The sequence below is a fragment of the Lipotes vexillifer genome, unplaced genomic scaffold (genome assembly GCF_000442215.2).
Source record: "Lipotes vexillifer unplaced genomic scaffold, Lipotes_vexillifer_v1.1 scaffold299, whole genome shotgun sequence".
Classification (NCBI taxonomy): Eukaryota; Metazoa; Chordata; class Mammalia; order Artiodactyla; family Lipotidae; genus Lipotes; species Lipotes vexillifer.
In genome coordinates this window covers 1,790,159-1,806,285 of record NW_006784347.1, presented here as the reverse complement: position 1 = coordinate 1,806,285, position 16,127 = coordinate 1,790,159, and the positions used below count along the sequence as shown (strand labels likewise).

General features: G+C 52.9%; 2 protein-coding genes across 2 annotated transcripts in view; both read right to left on the bottom strand.

Annotated features, from left to right (window-relative positions):
• The window catches only part of LOC103087558 (angiotensin-converting enzyme-like), a 12,661-nt gene extending 3,241 nt beyond the window's left edge, over positions 1-9,420 (bottom strand). The window contains 11 exon segments of the mRNA XM_082931061.1: positions 2-109; positions 3,806-3,925; positions 4,322-4,420; positions 6,935-7,016; positions 7,019-7,078; positions 7,203-7,327; positions 7,629-7,818; positions 8,014-8,098; positions 8,347-8,505; positions 9,086-9,222; positions 9,321-9,420. Coding sequence (XP_082787187.1) covers positions 2-109; positions 3,806-3,925; positions 4,322-4,420; positions 6,935-7,016; positions 7,019-7,078; positions 7,203-7,327; positions 7,629-7,818; positions 8,014-8,098; positions 8,347-8,505; positions 9,086-9,222; positions 9,321-9,420 — 1,265 coding nt within the window.
• A 5,853-nt stretch (positions 9,421-15,273) lies between these two features.
• The window catches only part of ACE (angiotensin I converting enzyme), a 19,215-nt gene continuing 18,361 nt past the window's right edge, over positions 15,274-16,127 (bottom strand). Inside the window, exons 24-26 of the mRNA XM_007456803.1 lie at positions 16,094-16,119; positions 15,671-15,858; positions 15,274-15,503 (exon numbers count right to left, since the gene is read on the bottom strand). Coding sequence (XP_007456865.1) covers positions 15,274-15,503; positions 15,671-15,858; positions 16,094-16,119 — 444 coding nt within the window. The remainder of the gene's footprint in view (positions 15,504-15,670; positions 15,859-16,093; positions 16,120-16,127) is intronic.

The following is a 16,127-nucleotide window of genomic DNA, read 5'->3' as shown; positions in this document are numbered from 1 at the left end:
CAGGGGCTTGAAGTAGGTCATGAGGGCCTTTGTAGACACCTTGGTTTCCCCGGTTATCTTCTGCAGGACCTCTGGCCAGGGCTTGCTCGAGCCCAGCTTTAGGACATCCCTGGGAGAGTGGGTACAGCTGCGAGGCTGTGTGGGGGAATCAGCTGATGCTGCTGGGACCCCTCAGTATGCCCAACCCCGCCTTTAGGGCTTTGATACTCAGACTCTTCCAACAGAGCTCAGCACAGTGGATAAAATCACAAGCTTTGAAATAACACCAACCTGTGTTTGAGTCCTCTGTGGCTCAGCTGTGGGACCTTGGGCAAGTACTTAACCTTTCTGAACTACAATTTCCATATCCATAAAATGGAGAAAATAACAGTACCTATCTCCTAGGGTTGTTGTGTTGGCCAAATAAACACAATTCTGGGAGCATACTAGGTAGGCAATAAATGTTTGCCTAATATTATTACTATTATTATTACTACTACTGTGATGATTATTGTTCTCCTAGACTCAAATAAGCCTAAAGTCAAGAGGGAAACCTCATGTTTCCCATGAGGTGCTCAGTGTTAGTAGAGAGGTCACGCTTCAGTCTCTTCTGGTCTCACAGGGAGCGTTTGGGATGATTAGAGAGATAATAAGCATGGGATGTGTCCTGTGCACTACCTGCAGCGCTGCAGAAATGTCAGCTCTGTCTCAAGGCACACCCAGTGCTTGGTGGCAGGGGGTCTAGCCTTAGGCAGAGGCAGCAGGAGGCGTCTGTTGATGCTTCTCAACCTGTTTCCCCTGATCCGACCAGGAGAGAGGTGGGGCTGAGAGGCCCAGAAGTCAGTGTGGGATCTAGACTAACAGGACCCAGGTTCAGACCCAGCAGCGCTAGCTACGGGCCGCACAACCACAGACAATCAATTTAACCTCTCTTAGCCTCAGCTTCTTCATCAGTAAAGCCGGGTTCCATTAATACTTGCATTCCACTGTGGTGAGGATTAAGTCACATAACGGCAGCACAGAGGGCTTTGTTGCTTGCAAAGACTTATACACATCGCTTAATAAACAGCTGGGAAAGAATGAGGTGGGGAAACTAAAGGTCAGTGGATCCTTGGAAGAAACCACTGGGGGAAAATGTAGTTATGAGCCTAGAGAAATGGAGGAGAAAAGTCGTCGAGATAGAAAGAGAAAAACAAACAAAACTAACGTTAAGTTAGAGGATTTTTATCAGATGCCAGGTCCTGGGAAAAAGGAAGGACCTGGTGGGGGAAACGTTCCAACCACTCAGAGTCTGCCTACTCAGAAATAGTCTTTCAGGCTGGGCGGGACAAGAGGTTCGATGTGGGCAGCACATGAGACTTGCAAGGGTGACAACTGGGCACTGCCTGGAGCCCTCAACTCCAACGTGGCAGCAACGGGCCCCATGGACAGGGTCAGGTCCTCATGGCTGGCTGGGTGAGGCAGGGGACTTTGGGAATTTGGACCAAGTCCACTTTGACCCTCTCTTCCCAGGAGAACCAACCCAGAGGCTGTCCCACAGCAATCACATTTAGGAAGGTGAGTCAAAATTAGCAAAATCAAGTTTTAAGCTGTGTCAGGCAAAAGAGCAGCCAAGAATCTTGCCCTTCCCCTTCTCCCCTGTAAGCACGTGCCTGCCCCATCCCTCCACAATATGCCTAGTGATGACCGGCAAGGCTTCTACATGCTTGGTGTCAGGTCAGACCCTGGGAGCCTTGTGTGCCCTGTGTGGAGTGGGGGAGGGAAGTGATGAGAATGACTGAGCTCAAAAGTCCCAGTGATCAAGCGGGATGAAGGCTCAGAGTCAAAAGTGAGTTGATGTTGGGAATTCCCTGACGGTCCAATGGTTAAGACTCCAGGCTTCCACTGCAGGGGGTACGGGTTCGATTCCTGGTCGGGGAACTAAGATCCCACATGCCACGCGGTGCGGCCAAAACAAGAAAACACCACAAAACAAAAGTGAGTTGATGTACAGAAAATGGATGTCTGCTACTTTTTTGTACTCCTGCGTTGGGGGTCAGAGATCCCTCCTTGATCCCCTGGCATGACCTCCTCACTCTCTTTGCATGTTTACCAAAGCCCTTTCCTACTGCACCATCTCCTTTCTTGGATTACGGTTATTGATTTATCCTGTGGCCCATTGCCCCCTGCTGGACACAGGGCAGGCTGGTCAGCACATGCACAAGTAAATGTTTGCTGAATGAATAAATGACAGGCAGCCAGAGACATGAATGAAGGGAGCAGAGAGGCCTCTTATGTTTCACACATTCAGAGAAGCTCAAACCTGGGCAGTCGACTAGAATAAACTGCTGGAGTATGAAAAGATGGAAAAGCAAATAGACTAGGCAGACAAGAAGGCATGCAAGGTGTAGCCCTCCTGCAAGCAAAGGCAGGGATCAGTCCTGCAACTCCATCTGGCCTTGTGGTTACTGATGAATGGCATGGTGGAATCACAAATGTGTTCGTTAAATTTGCAAAGGATACTAAATTATTGTGGGTAATTATTAGGATACTAAAAAGAGGCTTTGGGGCTTCCCTGGTGGTGCAGTGGTTGAGAGTCTGCCTGCCGATGCAGGGGACACGGGTTCGTGCCCCGGTCCGGGAAGATCCCACGTGCCACGGAGCAGCTGGGCCCGTGAGCCACGGCCGCTGAGCCTGCGCGTCCGCAGCCTGTGCTCCACAACGGGAGAGGCCACAACATTGAGAGGCCCACGCACCGCAAAAAACAACAACAACAACCACCAAAAAACTCAACCTGACCTTGACAGGTTAGGGTAATGGACCTACTGAAATCGGTTGAAACTCAATGGGGAAAAGACCATGTCACTGGGTGGGCTTCATGTCTCAGTGGTTGGAGCACTGATCTTGGGACCAGTGGACTAGGTCAACGTCACCAGACCAGTATCGTTTGACTTATGGAAGCAACAGGTGAAAGATATTGTGTTCTGGAGTCAGTTTGGGCCTCAAAGCATGACTCTGCCACTTCCTAGTCGAGCAATGTGCAATCACATTACCTCTCTTGTCTTTGGTTTCATCATTTATGAAATGTGGATCCTAATATCCATTTTGCAAAGTTATGAGCTGCTAACATGAAACACTGTAAGAGCGCTTGTTAGAGAGCCCAGCCTGTAGCAGTAAATGCTTCCCACCATCAGGTCAGCCTCTCGCCCCACTCCAGGTTTGCTTCAGGACCAGAAAGCAGTGCCACAGAGGCAGGGATGGAAAGGATGGGCTAGATACCAAGTGCAGGAAAAAGACTGCGGGTAGGGGGTCAAAGGAGACCACAGCTGATCAGAGTGTGCCAAGAAGCTGGTGTGAAAGCCACCTGGATCAGCCTGGGAACTGGGTTCAGACGCTTCCAAGAAAAGATGGAAAAAGCAGAGTGCACCTTATCAAATGCTGCTGAGAGGCTAGGCAAGCGACTTGCCAGGAAAGAATAAGGGGATTCAGATGGAGGATGGAGGCAGAGGCAGGACTCCAACACTGGGTTCTGATCTGGGAGTTTGGTTTACTGGCTATGTGAGTGAGTAAGTGAGTGAGTGAGTGAGTGAGTGTGTGTGAGTGTGTGTGTGTGTGTGTTAGCAGGAGGGGCTAAGCAGTCTCTCTGACCACAAGGGGCTACACAAGAGGAAATGAGCTTTGATTAACATAGGAGACACTGCAGTCTGACAGAAGGAAGAACTTCCACTAGAACACAAGCTCTGCTCAGGGGGCCTAGGGTGGCCAGGCGAGAAGAGGGGCCCTGGGGCAGGCTTCCTGCAAGGTGCGGAAGGGGAGCCAAGGACAGGGGAGGGAGGGAGGCACTCACTCCAGGAGCTTCCCAGCGGGCCTGGAGTTAAAGTCTCACCGGTGCAGGGGCCCCACGTGGCCTGAGGCCTTGCAGAGCGTTTCCTGGAACTGGAACTGGAGCAGGAGGCTGAGGAAGTACCTGGGGAGAGAAGGTGAGGCTGGCTAGGGAGGGGTGGCAGAGGTGGGCCTGGGTCAGCAGTCACAGCAGGGCAGGCTGGCCCTGGAGCACTGCAAGGGCCCTCCTTCCTAGCCTTTTGAATCAAACCTATGCTAGCCTCCCTCTTTCCTTCCCTCCTCTCAGGGACATCAGACATGCTTTCCCATCAGCTCTGCCCTCCACAAGGGAGCTGATGTAAAAGCCCAGTGGATTCAGGGCATGGCCCTCAGAAGGTTGTGCCATCTGATGGGAGGAGGTGGGGAGGGGTGCCGGGGGACATTTGGATCTGGTGCCTTCCTGGAAATCCTCAGCCTGGGTCCTATGCCCCCGACTCCCAACTCAAAGAGCCTGTTCTGCTGGCAGGGCCCAGACCTTTACCGAATGTAGGGCAAGCTCGCAGAGATGTGGAACTTGGCACCCGGATCAAAGTCCTCCTCTGTCCAAGGGACAGTGGGGCACAGGCCCTGGTACTTCAACCTGGGGGCAGAGGGCAAACTGGGGGCTTGATAGTGCCATCCGGTAGGGTTCCCAGAGCCTTTTCCTTTTGAAACATTTGCACAGCTATCAAAGCGACTTGGCATACAGAGGACACAATGCATTTTTACTGATTAAATAAATGAGTTGAAATCACACGGGATTGGGAATCAGAATCAAGTAATAACAATAGTTAACACTGAGCACTTCCTCTCTGCAGGAACCATGCCAAGCTCTTCACACAGACTCACTCAACATTGTCCTGGTTCTGGGGGCACAGGAGGGAATGAGCTAGGCAAGGTCACTGCTTTCAACCTAAGGACGGGGGATGGTTGTAGACCAACCAACAAGGTCGTTTCATCTGATAAAAAGTGCTGGGGCTTCCCTGGTGGCGCACTGGTTGAGAATCTGCCTGCCAATGCAGGGGACACGGGTTCGAGCCCTGGTCTGGGAAGATCCCACATGCTGCGGAGCAACTAGGTCCGTGAGCCACAACAACTGAGCCTGCGCATCTGGAGTCTGTGCTCCGCAACAAGAGAGACCGCGACAGTGAGAGGCCCGCGCACCGCGATGAAGAGTGGCCCCCACTTGCCGCAACTAGAGAAAGCCCTCACACAGAAACCAAGACCCAACACAGCCAAAAATAAATAAATAAATAAATAATTTTTTTAAAAAAAGTGCCAAGAGGATACCACGGGATAACAGGGGGTGGGATAAATTGGGAGATTGGGACTGACATATACACACTACTATATATAAAATAGGTAACTTCTGAGAACCTGCTGTATAGCACAGAGAACTCTACTCAATACTCTGTAATGGCCTATATGGAAAGGAATCTTAAAAAAAAAGAGTGGATATATTTGTATGTATAACTGATTCACTTTGCTGTCCATCTGAAATTAACACAACATTTAAGTCAACTCTACTCCAATAAAAATTAAAAAAAAAAAAAAAAGAAGAAGTGCCAAGAAGAAAACAGAGTAACATCCCTGTGGTATAGTACTACTACTATTCCCATTCTACAGATGAAGAAAACCGAGGCTTAGGGATCAGGGAACTGGTAGCAGGACAAAGAACAGTCATGGGCAGACCCTAATAACTTTCATGTTCAGGTCTGGTTTTGCCCCTCTGAGCTGTGTGACTATGGGAAAGTTATTGTCACTGAGCCTTGTTGTAAAATGTTGTCTGTGAAATGCGGATTAAATGACTCATCTTTGGGATGAGACAAAGTCTGTGAACAAGCTCATCGTTTCACTGTTGGCCCACTGGAGCCTTGAACCATCCTCTGAGGGAAGTTCCTCTCTCACTGACAGGGTTTTGTTCAAGGACCAGGGCGTTGCCATCCCTCTCCCTCAACCCCAGGTTTCCGTCACTCAGGTGGTGGTGGGCATGGCTGAGAGAGGAAGGAAAAGGTCCTGGGCAGGCACTTCAGATGGCTGGTTGGGGTGCCCTCGGAGGGGGCACAAAGTCAAGACTCTGCCAGTCCCTCCAGTGAGGCCTGGCCCTGTATTCAGGGCGGGGGTGTGAGGGTGAGAGGACGAAGGGAGGGGTGCCCAGCTCTGCCATCCCTGGATGGCGGTGTGACCGCAGGGTGGTCACACGTTCTTCTGTGAATGGCCAACGTAAGGGCCTGGTGCAGAGCTAGCAGGCCCATCAGGGTCTGAGCTGGTCAGCCTGAGGCCTAGTGGAGATGGAGAAGCCATAGTCATGGGCAGTTGTTACCCAAGCAAACAGCCAGGGGTCAGTGATGGGATGGACACAGGTGCCCCTCACTCAAGACTGATGCTGCCCAACTGCTGGTGGTGCTCCTTCTGTTGCCAGCTCTGCCCGCAGACAGGTCTGGGGATGCTAAGTCAGAGGCAGGTGTGAGTGTGTGTCCGGGTAGCAGGAGAGGGGGCACTGGGCCTGCCCCTGTCCCATGAGGACTCTTTCCACAGGAGGGAAAGATCTCAGGCCCCCAAACACCCCTTCTGCTGGTCCCACTAGTGGGCACAGAAAGGGAGGGGAGGAGCAGGAAGGCCTGCCCATCAGGCAGTGTCCTGTTCTTGGAGGAGCCCAGGCGCAACGACTGTGCAAGCTTCCCGGCCTCCCAGGATCCCCAGGGAGGCTAAGGGGCCTGCTCGGTGCTGGTGCTGCACTGGACATGATCCCCCACGACTGCATGCTCGGGCCCCACCCACTTCAGCGGGAAAGCTTTTGTCCGATCCCCAGGGAGGCTAAGGGGCCTGCTCGGTGCTGGTGCTGCACTGGACATGATCCCCCACGACTGCATGCTCGGGCCCCACCCACTTCACCAGGAAAGCTTTTGTCCGGTGACAACAAACAGCCAACGCCACCCCAGGGGTTCCCCATGGCCCCAGGTCAGCAGCATCTCACGCCCAGCTCTGCCCTCACAGGAGAGGCAGCAGCGCTCTTTGGTAGCAGGCGGTATCCTTGAGGCTGCCCTGAAAGCCCTGGGGAAGCCCACACCAGCGCTGGGCCTGGGCAGCGGGCCTGATCAGCAGTCCTCCCCACCTGAGGTTCCACCACTCCTGGTTGTACACGGCCTTCTCAATGGTGCCGTCAAAGGTCTTCCAGCGAAACAGGTCTGCCAGGCAGCGAAGGGGATGAAGGCGATCTTCTCCAGGGCAACGTTCATCAGGAAACTGATTTCCTCTTCTGGGGAAAGCGGGACCGTTAGGAGGCTGCTCCCAGTTCCTCCTCCCCTCAGCTTTGCCTGGAGAGCCCCAGCTGCAGCCCCAGGCCCAGGCTGGCCTCCTATGATCCCCTTGGTCCCCATCACCTTCGTCCTGGTGCTGGTGGCTGAGCAGGCCTCTGTTGAGCAGGTGCTTATGGGAGGAGGCCGAGAGGGTGATCACCGACCCCCCGGCTTCTTCAAAGGCTGGGTTCTCTCTCTGCAGCCCCTTCCTGCTCAGCATTCATCCCGGGTGGCAACAACTGGAGATGTGCCTCTGTCCCCCAGCGAACTGTAAGCCCTAGGAGGGTGGGAACCTTCTCTGTCTTTTCACCCATGCATCCTCAGAACTTCCCCAGCACCAGCACACAGTAGGTGCCCCATCACCGTTTGTGGAACCACACAATCAGTGAGCCACCTTGCCCTCCCCAGCGGCAGGGCTCAGGGTTCCCATCTCCAGGTCCTACCACCACCCTTCCCCTCTGCAGACTCTGCTTCGCCCTTCCCAGCATTGCCCTGAGCCCCACGCAGTACCTGGTCGGCCCCTGGCTGGGCTGGCTGGTAGGTGCGGGGCGGGGGAGGGGCCTCACCGTTGAGCTTCGCAGCTGCACGTAGCGCTCGAAGGTGCTGCGGAGCTGGTGACCCATAGCATCCCGCCAGCCCTGCCAGGCCCACAGCAGCTCCCTCTGGTCCCGGGAGGTGGCCGTGACTTCTTGGAGGTCTGTGCCCGGAAAAGGAGCCAAGGTGGGATCCCACTCCGGCGGGCGGCCTTCTGCCCTCACCTGCCCCAGGCACCCACTCTCCCCGCCCCTGCCAACAGGGCAGTTGGGACCAGGAGGAGGGTGGGAGTCTGGAGGCTCTGGAAGGGGCTGGTGCTGAGACTCTGGGGTTGATGGGGGTGGGCTCGGGTGCTCCTCAGGCTCCAGGGGCAGGTAGGGGCCCTCATTCAGGCACACCTGGGCCATGCTGTATGTGGTCTCCATGTGGGCCACAATCTGGTTGTACTGGGGGGACGGGTGTCACCCAGGGCAAGCCGGTACCTATGGGCCCACCGCCGGTACTAGCCCCACCAGCCTGGAGAGGCAGGCCTGGCCAAGGCATCTTCCCGCCAGTCTCTGCTTCCCTCCTCCTCCAGAGGAAGCTCTGGCCCTGCCTGCCAACCTCCCTCCTGCCCCCGGCGGCTCCCCACCAGGCAGCCCACCCACCCTGGGCTGGGGATCATGTGCCTGGAGACCTGGGGGCTTGTCCTCACCTCCCGGAGCTCCTCCTTGGGCAGGACCGCCCTGTCCAAGTTCTGCAGCTTACTCAGCATGCGCTTCACGGCTGGGTCCTGGAAGTTGGCGATCTTAAACAGGAGGGCCCGCGTGCCAAAGTACAGCGTGTGCTGGGACCTCTCCACGTCCTTGTCCAGCTGGAAGGAGGGTCACTGTGTTTGTCATGTGAGGCTGAGGGAGAGTGTCAGGGTCTCACAGCCCCCCAACCTCCTCCCAAACCCCACTTTTTTTAAAAGATTTTTTTGATGTGGACCATTTTTAAAGTCTTCATTGAATTTGTTACAATATTGCTCTGTTTTGGTTTTCTGGCCACTAGTCATGTGGGATCATAGCTCCCGGACCAGGGATTGAACCGGCACCCCCTGCATTGGAAGGCGAAGTCCTAACCACTGGACTGCCAGGGAAGTCCCCCAAAGCCCACTTTAAGGGTTTGGAATCATTGAAGATTTGCTAAGAGGGAGAAGGGAGGGAGCCTGGTCCTTAAAAGCAAGCAGGTGATATCTACAAGGGGAAAGAAACAAGAGACTCTTACTTAGAGATCTTTAGGGCTACCAAGAGGCCTGGAGCTTACAGTCTGTTTTGACATGTACTTTGGGGCTTCCCTTTTTCCTCTAGCTCTGGAAAAGGGGCAAAAAAGTGTGGTTCCCCCCCATCCCCCCACCGAGACCCCGGAGAAGAGCAAGGGCAGAAGGGGCTGGGGTGGAAGTGGTACCACACCATCTCCCCGCGATTCTTCTTGGTGATGTTGGTGACATAGTTCCAGGTGGCCTCCATGAGCTGGTTCCACACAACTTGGGCTGTACGCTCATAAAACTGCAGGAAGGCCTTTGCCATGGTCTCATGGAAAAGCTTGTCTGCGGAGAAGGAGATGGGTATAATGCTGTCCTGGGAGGCGTCTGCCCCTGCCTGGTGCCCTTGTTTGATCCCATGCTCCTTCAGGTCCCAGCGCTACCTGAGTTCTGATCACCCTCAGTCCTGAGCCATGGCAAGAGCTGCCCATAATAAAAGAGCACAAGTAGGGAAGGTCCAGGGCAAGTCCATCTTGTTCCCATGACCAGGAGAACAGCAGAGCTGGGTGAGGCTATGGGCCAATCACGATCAAGCTCCATATTGTAACATCAGGGGCCAAAGGGTCAGCCATGGAATGTCAGAACTGGAAAGCCCCCACCTACCTTCTGGTCCAACTGTCCCCATTTTACAGGTGAGGAGACTGAGGTCCAGAATGGTCTAGCCATACGACCTGATTCACACAGCTAGTCAGTGGCAGAGCCAAGAGGAGAACCAGGGCTCTTGACTTCTACACCAGAGCTTGTCTCACTCTACTCGGTCACTTCTCCCTGGCACTGGAGCCACCCTTGGCCATGACCAGGGATTGATGCGTCTCCTCCCTCCACAGGCTGGGATTACCTCTGAGCAGGTGGGTGGGAGGATGGATGGATGGAAGGAAATGACATCTCTGGGTCTCTGGACTCTGGAAGCACAGTTGTCTCTCCGTGTTCTTCTGACTTGACCTCCTATGTTCATATTTTTGGCCTTTTTCTCCCTTGTGGGACGTATGACCATCCCAGGGCTGTGCAGGACCCTTCCTCCCTTTCTCTGTTCGTACATCTGCTTCCCCAGGGAGAGCCCGATACTATGAGTTTGCTGTCAGGAGGAGGCACGGAAGGTAGAGGACCATCTACTATGATAAAAATAGTACTTTTTGGTTGTTGTTAACTATTGTCATCATGCTATACATTACATCCTCAGGACTTATCTTGTAACTAGAAGTTTACACTTTTTGACTGCCTTCACCCATTTCACCCACCCTCCCACCCTTGCCTCTGGCAATCGCCAATCTGTAAGTTCAGTTCAGTTCAGTTTTGTTTTGGGGTGTTTTTTTGTTCTTGTTTTTTAGATTCCACATATAAGTGAGATCATACAGTATTTGCCTTTGTCTGACCTCTTTCACTTAGCATAATGCTCTGAAGTTCCATTCATGTTGTTGTAAATGGCAAGATTGCCTTCTTTTACATGGCTAAATAGTATTCGTGTGTGTGTGTGTGTGTGTGTGTGTGTGTGTGTGTATTACATTTTCAGTGTCCATCAATGAACACTCAGGTTGTTTCCGTATCTTGGCTATTGTAAATAATGCTGCAATGAACATGGGGGTACAGATGTCAAGATACTGGTTTCATTTCCTTTGGATACATACCCGAAGTGGAATTGCTGTATCATATGGTAACTCTGTTTTTAATTTTTTGAGGAACCTCCATACTGTTTTCCAAGTGGCTGCACCAATTTACATTCCCACCAACAGTGCACAAGGGTTTCTTTTTCTTCATATCCTTGCCCACACTTATTTCTTGTCTTTTTGATAATAGCCATTCTCAGAGGTGTGAGGTGATATCTCACTGTGGTTTTGACTTGCATTTTCATGATTAGTGATGATTAGTGATGTTGTGCACATTTTCATGTACTTTTGGCCATCCATGTCTTCTTTGGAAAAAAAAAGTCTATTCAGAAGTACTGCCTACATCAAGGGAGCCAGCAGATGGCTTCTTTTCTAAGGGAGCCCTGCAAGAAGCAACCATGAAGCAACCATGAAACCGACCCGGAGGACATCTTCACAACCTGGTGCTGCATGGGAAGGGTCCCCCTGCAGAAGGCTGTCCCACTGAAGATGGCTCACAGGTCAAGATTTCCACGTAAAAGAGGAAGTCCAATGCAGTCGGTGTTAATAATGATCGCCAGCCCCCACTGAGCACTTTCCAGGGGCGAGGGACACTTTGAGGGCTTTCAGGACATGAATCCTCACAACAAACCCATGAGGTAGGTACTGTGATCAACTCCCCCAGTTTACAGATGAGGAAAATGGGCACAAAGAGGTTGAGAAACTTGCTCATAGTTACATAGCTAGCAAATAGTGCAGGTGGGACTCAAATCCACATAGTTTGACTCCAGAGTCTGTACTAAACTACAGACACAGGCATGGATTAGACCACACCTGAGGAAGAGCAGGTGTTAGAGCAATCTGAAAGGGACTTAAAGTCTGGGTCTTACACCATCTACAAAAATTAACTCAAAATGGATTACAGACGTAAACATAAGAACTAAGACTATAAAACTCTTTGACGAAATCACAGGGGAAAACTTCATGACATTGGATTTGGCAATGATTTCTTGGATATGATACCAAAAGCTCAGGCAACAAAAGAAAAAAACAGACAAGTTGGACCTCATTAAAGTTAAGAGTTTTTGCACATCAAAGGACACTAACAACAGAGTAAAAAGGCAAGCTACAGAACTGGAGAAAATATTTGCGAATCATAGACCTGATAAGTGATTAGTATCCAGAATATATGAAGAGCTCCCCAAACTCAGCAGTGAACAAACAACCCAGTTCAAACATGGGCAAAGGACTTGAATGGACATCTCTCTAAAGATGATATATAAATGGATAATAAGCACTTGAAACGATTCTCAATATCACTAATCATTAGGGAAATACAAATCAAAACCATGAGATACCACTAGGATGGATATTACAAAGAAACAAACAAAAAACCCCAGAAAACATCAAGTGATGGCCAACACGTACAGAAACTGGAACCCTTGTGCACTGCTGGTGGGACTATAAAATGGCTCAGGCACTGTGGAAAACAGCGTAGAATTACCATATGATCCAGGAATTTCAATTTGGGGTGTATACCCAAAAGAAGTCAAAGCAGAGACTTGAACAGATATGGTGATGGTTGCACAACAATTGAATATACTCAATGCCATTTTTAACTGTACACTTAAAAATGGTTAATGGGACTTCCCTGGTGGCGCAGTGGTTAAGAATCCGCCTGCCAACGCAGGCGACGTGGGTTCGAGCCCTGGTCCAGGAAGATCCCACATGCCGCGGAGCAACTAAGCCTGTGCGCCACAACTACTGAAGCCCGCGTGCCTAGAGCCCGTGCTCCGCAACACAGAGTAGCCCCCACTCGCCACAACTAGAGAAAGCCTGCACAGCACAACAACGAAGACCCAATGCAGCCAAAAATAAATTTAAAAAAAAAAAGGTTAAAATGGTAAATGTTATGTATATGTTACAACGGTTTAAAAAAAAGGTCTTTGAAGGGATGAGAGAAGGAACAGGATCTGTGAAGCAAGGATAGACTTTTGTGGAAACACAGTAGGTTTGAAAGTAACAGAGATGCAAAAATAAAAAATATAGTTATTAAATTGGAAAAACAGTAATCTCGATGCACAGACTAAGACACAGCTGGGGAAAATCGCTTGGAGCACAGGACAAAAAAAGAGATGAGAAATACGAGTGGGAATGAGGAGACACAGAGGACAAAGTAGGAAGCTCCAAGCTGGGTCTGGCAGGAGTCCCAAAGAGGAGACTGAAAAGGACGAGGAGATGATGGCTGAGCGTCTGGAGAACTGATGGAAGCCGAGTCCCTGAAGTGAACAAGCTCACTGCACTCCCGGGGAGAGAGCATCCGATGGTGCACGGAGGAATCATGAGAAACGTCTATCCAGCTGGCAGTGAGCTGCTCTGGAAGACTTTCTCTGCCTCTCTAGTGAGGGGCTTGCCCTTCCAGCCCTCCAGTTCGCGACTCGAGGGGACGTTTGAAGTGGGAGGCAGATATGAAGCAATCTTTATCAGGAGATGATGCAGTCACTACAAAGAGAGGAAACTAGGTACCGGGAATTTGTATTATCTCATTCGATCAACTGCAGCAATCATGAGGCAGCGTCATAAGAACCATTATAATTATAAGCAGCATCATAAGAACCATCTCACACGTGTGAAAATGGAGGCTCAGAAAATGGAAGTAAATCACTTAAGGTCACATAGGTGGTAAGTGCAGAGGTGGGATTTGACTCAGGCCTAATCCAAAGCCACTGGACTCACTCATGAGAGCCAGAGTGAGCAGCTGGGGGCAGGGTGGGGAGATCAGAGAAACCACCATCACCCCTGGCCTGAGTGCGTCAGAGCTGTCACTGAGAAATGACTGCTTGACGGGCAGCGCAGGGCAGGGCTCAGCCTTCAGGCCACTGGGAGAAAATGCTGGAACGGCCCCTCTTCCTGTTGTCACCACCTCCTCTTCCCTAGGCCACCTCCCAGGTAGACACGGCCCCTCCTCGCTCATCCGAAGAGGCAGAAACAGGAGTCTGAACAGTTTTAATATCTCAAAAGGCCTAGAGGATAAGGCTGTTAAGTCTTCTTTGCACCTCAGACCTTTGGGTGTTGAATGCTGCTGCTCTCACGCTGCCCACAGCTCTGACAGGCAGCAGGAACCTATGCCGTTCATAAAGATAGGAAAGGGGTGATGTGGCAGTGACCTTCGTCTAGCAAACAGCTTTTGAAACATCAGGCTGGGGAGGGGGTAATTACAGAAGTCTTTGGTGGTAGAAGGCTTGGAACTATTTAGAGGCTATGTTTATAGATTCCATTGTTCTAAGTAATCATAAACTTCCACCCTCTTGCAAATCCAAAATACCTCAACTCCACGTCCTGCCCCATGGAACAGGCCTGTACAATTAAGTCTATGTACAACATACACACACAGACACACACACACACAATCACAGACACACACACACACAATCAGACACAATGGCAGCTGGAGACTGGGGGGGTGGGCAAAAGCTGTGGACTAAAGGATGTTGGGGGACAGATCCTAGGGGCTGGGCCAAGTCATCAGCAAAACCGAGAAGAGGCTAAAGGCCGAGGGTCTTCACAGAGGCGGCCAGACTTTGGCCAGTTTCTAGGTTTGGCATTTAAATATCTAAAAAAATAGGTCTAGTCATGTTAACTGGAAAAAAGGTTACACAACTGTAAATACAGTGTGACCCCACTTAAAATATGTGCTGAGAAAAAAAGGCTGGAAAGATATACACCAAACGTCAACAGTGCTTATCTCTGTGTTGACGTAAAGGGCTTTTATTTTCTTTATACTATTCTGTGTTTTCTAGATTTTCTACAATAAACATGTAGATAAGAGATTTTTAAATGTCTCTCAAAATGATACTCCCTCAAACCCATGGTGGCCTTCCAAGGAAGGCTCAGGATGAGGGCATGTGCTGGGGGGATGGGCAGGGGTATCCCCTAGCAGTCAGTCCCTGCGTGGGCACCAGCTACTGCCTAGCTGGGGTGAAGGGTCCTGACGCCGGGCCCTGTGGGCAATACTCTGGCGGCTCTGTCCACTGTTTCGAGTGGAAATGGAACTGGGGCAGGCAGGCGCCTGAGGTGACGCCGGGGCCACTTGGCCAGTCCTATAGCCTCAGCATGAAAGGCGCCCTCCCGAGTGAACCAGAGGGCAGCCAGGAGCCTTCCATCTGGGGGACTTGGCCATTTATGGGAACAGCTGGGGCAGGGCTCCAGAAGCCCAGAATGTCTGCTTCCTCTTTGCTGCCTAGAGCCCTCCTGGGTTGGTGTCCAGGCCTGACAGGGGCTGCCTGCCATGGCAGGACAGGGGCCAGCTGCCCCGGCTGAAGGGGAGACTGGTATGGGCGCTGGGGGGTGCTGGGGCCAGAGCTCTGGGTATTTTCCAGCCTCTTCTTGGAGGAGGATGAAGACCCCCGAGAAGTGACCCCTTGACTGTCAGGAGGCGAGAGGGCTTCCCCCGTCCCTGGCTTCCCTGTGAGGGACATGGACACAGATGGGGAGGGTAGGACCTTTAATTGAATTCAGAGAGAGATGGGGAGGGGGTTCCATGTTAGGAGGCCTGGTCCCCAGGGGCCAGGGGACCAAGGTGGTTCGTGGTCCAGAGGACTGGAGGAGGGGCGGGAGGGGCGGGAGGGGGAGGGGGCGGAGGGCTGGGGTGAGCCGTGAGAGCAGTGGTGGGTCCTCGGCCCACCCCCAGGCCCTTCCCGGTCCCTGCGTCTCCCGGTGGCGCATTCCCCGGCAGGCCCGCCCAGCCCTCATCTCAGGAGTGTCTGAGCTCCACCTCGGAGCCAAACTGGGGCCCGCGGTGGGGCTGGTGGAGGCTGTGGTGGCGGATGCTGAAGAGCCGGTGGGCGAGGCCCAGGGTGGCCACCAGCAGGGCGACGCCCAGGAAGAGCAGCACCCACTGGCCCACGCGGGCCTGCTGCTCCTCCAGGTTCAGGCCCAGGAAGCTGACACGGCCGGAGCCCAGGAAGGAGCCTTCCGAGCGAGCTGGGCAGGGAGGAAGGAGAGCGGCCGCTGGGCCGGTCGCGGGCCGCGGGCTGGCTTCCCACCCGCCCCCGCCCGGAGGTCGGCCTCCCACCCGCCTGAACCTGGGGGGGCCTGGCCCTGAGCGAGCCCCGGGGCGGCCTGGGGCCGAGGGGGGTGGGTGGCGGTACCTGAGTTTGGCATCCAGTTGTACTGAGGCCAGCCCAGCTTCTCCCCGTGCCGCCTGTTCTCGGTCACGAGCCAGTCCAGCAGCGGCTTGAAGTAGGTCATCAAGGCAGCGGCCGACATGTTGGGCTGGCCTGTGATGAGCCGCATGGCTTCGGGCCACGGCCGACTGAAGCCCAGCTTCATGGCGTCGCTGGGGGAGCCCCGGGAAGGGGACCGAGTCAGAGGGACAGGCCGCGAGGCTCCCTGCCCGTCTGCCCCAGCCTCGTACGGGTTCTCTCTGTACCCCACCTCCCCGCGCCAGCTTCCCCCGGCCTGAGAGGCCCGCGCGGGGCAGGTCGGGGGCGGGCTGGGGGAGGGGCTCCTCAGGCCCTGGGAATTAGGTCAGAGGGTGGACAGCAGGCAGGGGGACACCAGAGGAGACTCACGCCAGGCGCTTCCCGGCCTCCTGGGACTGGTAGA